This window comes from Emiliania huxleyi (genome assembly GCF_000372725.1).
Source record: "Emiliania huxleyi CCMP1516 chromosome Unknown EMIHUscaffold_19, whole genome shotgun sequence".
Taxonomy (NCBI): Eukaryota; Haptophyta; order Isochrysidales; family Noelaerhabdaceae; genus Emiliania; species Emiliania huxleyi.
Genome location: NW_005200690.1, coordinates 310,116 through 311,891, shown reverse-complemented (window position 1 = coordinate 311,891; position 1,776 = coordinate 310,116). Strand labels below are relative to the sequence as shown.

Genomic DNA, 1,776 nt, shown 5'->3' with positions numbered 1-1,776 from the left:
CACCACCCCCCCCAGCACCAGCGCCAGCCAGCCCCACCCCCACCCCCACCCCCAGCCCCACCCCCCACCCCCGGCCTCTCTCGCCAGGCGGCGTACACCGTGGCGCAGCACGTGGGCGGGAAGGTCTCCCTCTTCTCGGCGACGCGGCCGACCGTCGGCGACGGCGAGCGCGACCCTATTCCCCCCCCCCTTACCGAATCCTACCCTACCCCAGTCCCAGTCCCAGTCCCAGTCCCCAACCCCCTCCTCCCCCCCAAAGGCAAGCTCCTCAACCGCGAGGGGGCGGGCGGCGCCGCAAACGGAAAGGGCGCGGAGGGCGGCGGGCTGCTCGCGCCCGCCTGCGACTTTTACAAGACGCTGGCGAGAATAGCGAGATATGGCGAGATATGGCGAGATATGGCGAGATATAGCGAGATATGGCGAGATATATCGCCTGCGTCCCCGGTCTCTGCAGCTGCTCTCGCACTCTCACACTCTCTCCCCGCCCACCCAGGCGGTTGACTGCTCAAAGCAGCAGCTGTGCATCGACGTGTGGGCGTGCCACTCCGCCTACGCCGACCTCGCCACCCTCGCGCTGCTCGCGCGGCACACCGGCGGCTCGGTGCAGCACTTCCCCGCCTTTTCGGACGTGGCTGCGGGCGCGCGCCCCCCCCCCCGCGCGCGCGCTCGCTGCAGCGCTCTCATCCCGCCGGCCGCGAGGATCGCTTTGCGCACCAGCTGCCTAGGCGAGCGGTGTGATGCTCCCTGTAGGCGAGCGCCTCTCGCGCGCGCTGCAGCACTCGCTGACGCGGGAGCAGGGGCTCGAGGCGGTGATGCGCGTCCGCGCCTCGCGCGGGCTGCGGATCGCCGCCTTCTACGGCCACTTCTTCATCCGGGGCGTCGACCTCCTCGCGCTCCCAAACGTGGCCCGAGGGCGGGACCTTGGCCGCGTGCGGGGGGGCCGCGCATTCCGACGGGCGGGTCGGAGTGAGTAGGTGTCGCTTGGGCACGCCCATAGAGACTGCCTCTTCCAGTGATGAGTGCACGGCTGGCTGTCCCCGCGGGTAGGTGGACGAGGACAAGTCCTTCGCCGTCGAGATCGCGCACGAGGAGAACGAGATCGGCGCGTCGACGGCTTGCCTGCAAGCCGCGCTCCTCTACACAACCACCTCGGGCGAGCGGACCACCGCCGGCCCTCCCGCTCGGGTGTCGACTCGTGAGCCGGCTGCATTTGACTCCGCAGGAGAGCGACGCATCCGCGTCCTCACCCTCGAGCTGCCCGTCACCTCGGCCCTCAACTCGATCTTCGACTCGGCCGACGTCGACGCGTGCGTCTCGCTCACCGCGCGGCTGGCCGCCGAGGCGACGCTGAGCGCGTCGCCGCTCACGGGCGCCGAGAAGCTGCAGAACGCATGCCTCGAGGCGCTGCGCGCGTACCGCTCGCTCTGCCCCCCACACGCTAAGACGACGGCGGCGCTGCTGCTGCCAGAGAACCTGCGCCTCCTCCCCCTCTACACGCTCGCCGCGATGAAGGCGGCGCTGTACGCGTCCCCGGCCGAGGTGACCACCCGAGAGGGGTCGAGAGGGGGCCCAGGGATCCGCCCGAAGCCGCCCACCCGCCCGCCCCGCCGCCCGCCCGCGACACGCCCGCGACATTTCCGCGACATTTCCCTCCCCAGGCGCGCGCCGACGAGCGCGCCGCTCTCATCGCGACCATCGCGAACGCATCGGCGACGGAGGCGACGGTGCTCGCGCACCCACGCCTCTTCCAGGCGAACGCCGGCTGCCGCCACTCCT

General features: G+C 71.6%; 1 protein-coding gene across 1 annotated transcript in view; it reads left to right on the top strand.

Moving 5' to 3' along the window:
• The window catches only part of SEC24A (secretory protein 24A), a gene marked incomplete at both ends in the record, with an annotated part of 7,419 nt that overhangs the window by 4,616 nt on the left and 1,027 nt on the right, over positions 1 to 1,776 (top strand). The window contains 5 exons of the mRNA XM_005782386.1: positions 88 to 444; positions 494 to 601; positions 726 to 929; positions 1,048 to 1,539; positions 1,659 to 1,751. Coding sequence (XP_005782443.1) covers positions 88 to 444; positions 494 to 601; positions 726 to 929; positions 1,048 to 1,539; positions 1,659 to 1,751 — 1,254 coding nt within the window. The remainder of the gene's footprint in view (positions 1 to 87; positions 445 to 493; positions 602 to 725; positions 930 to 1,047; positions 1,540 to 1,658; positions 1,752 to 1,776) is intronic.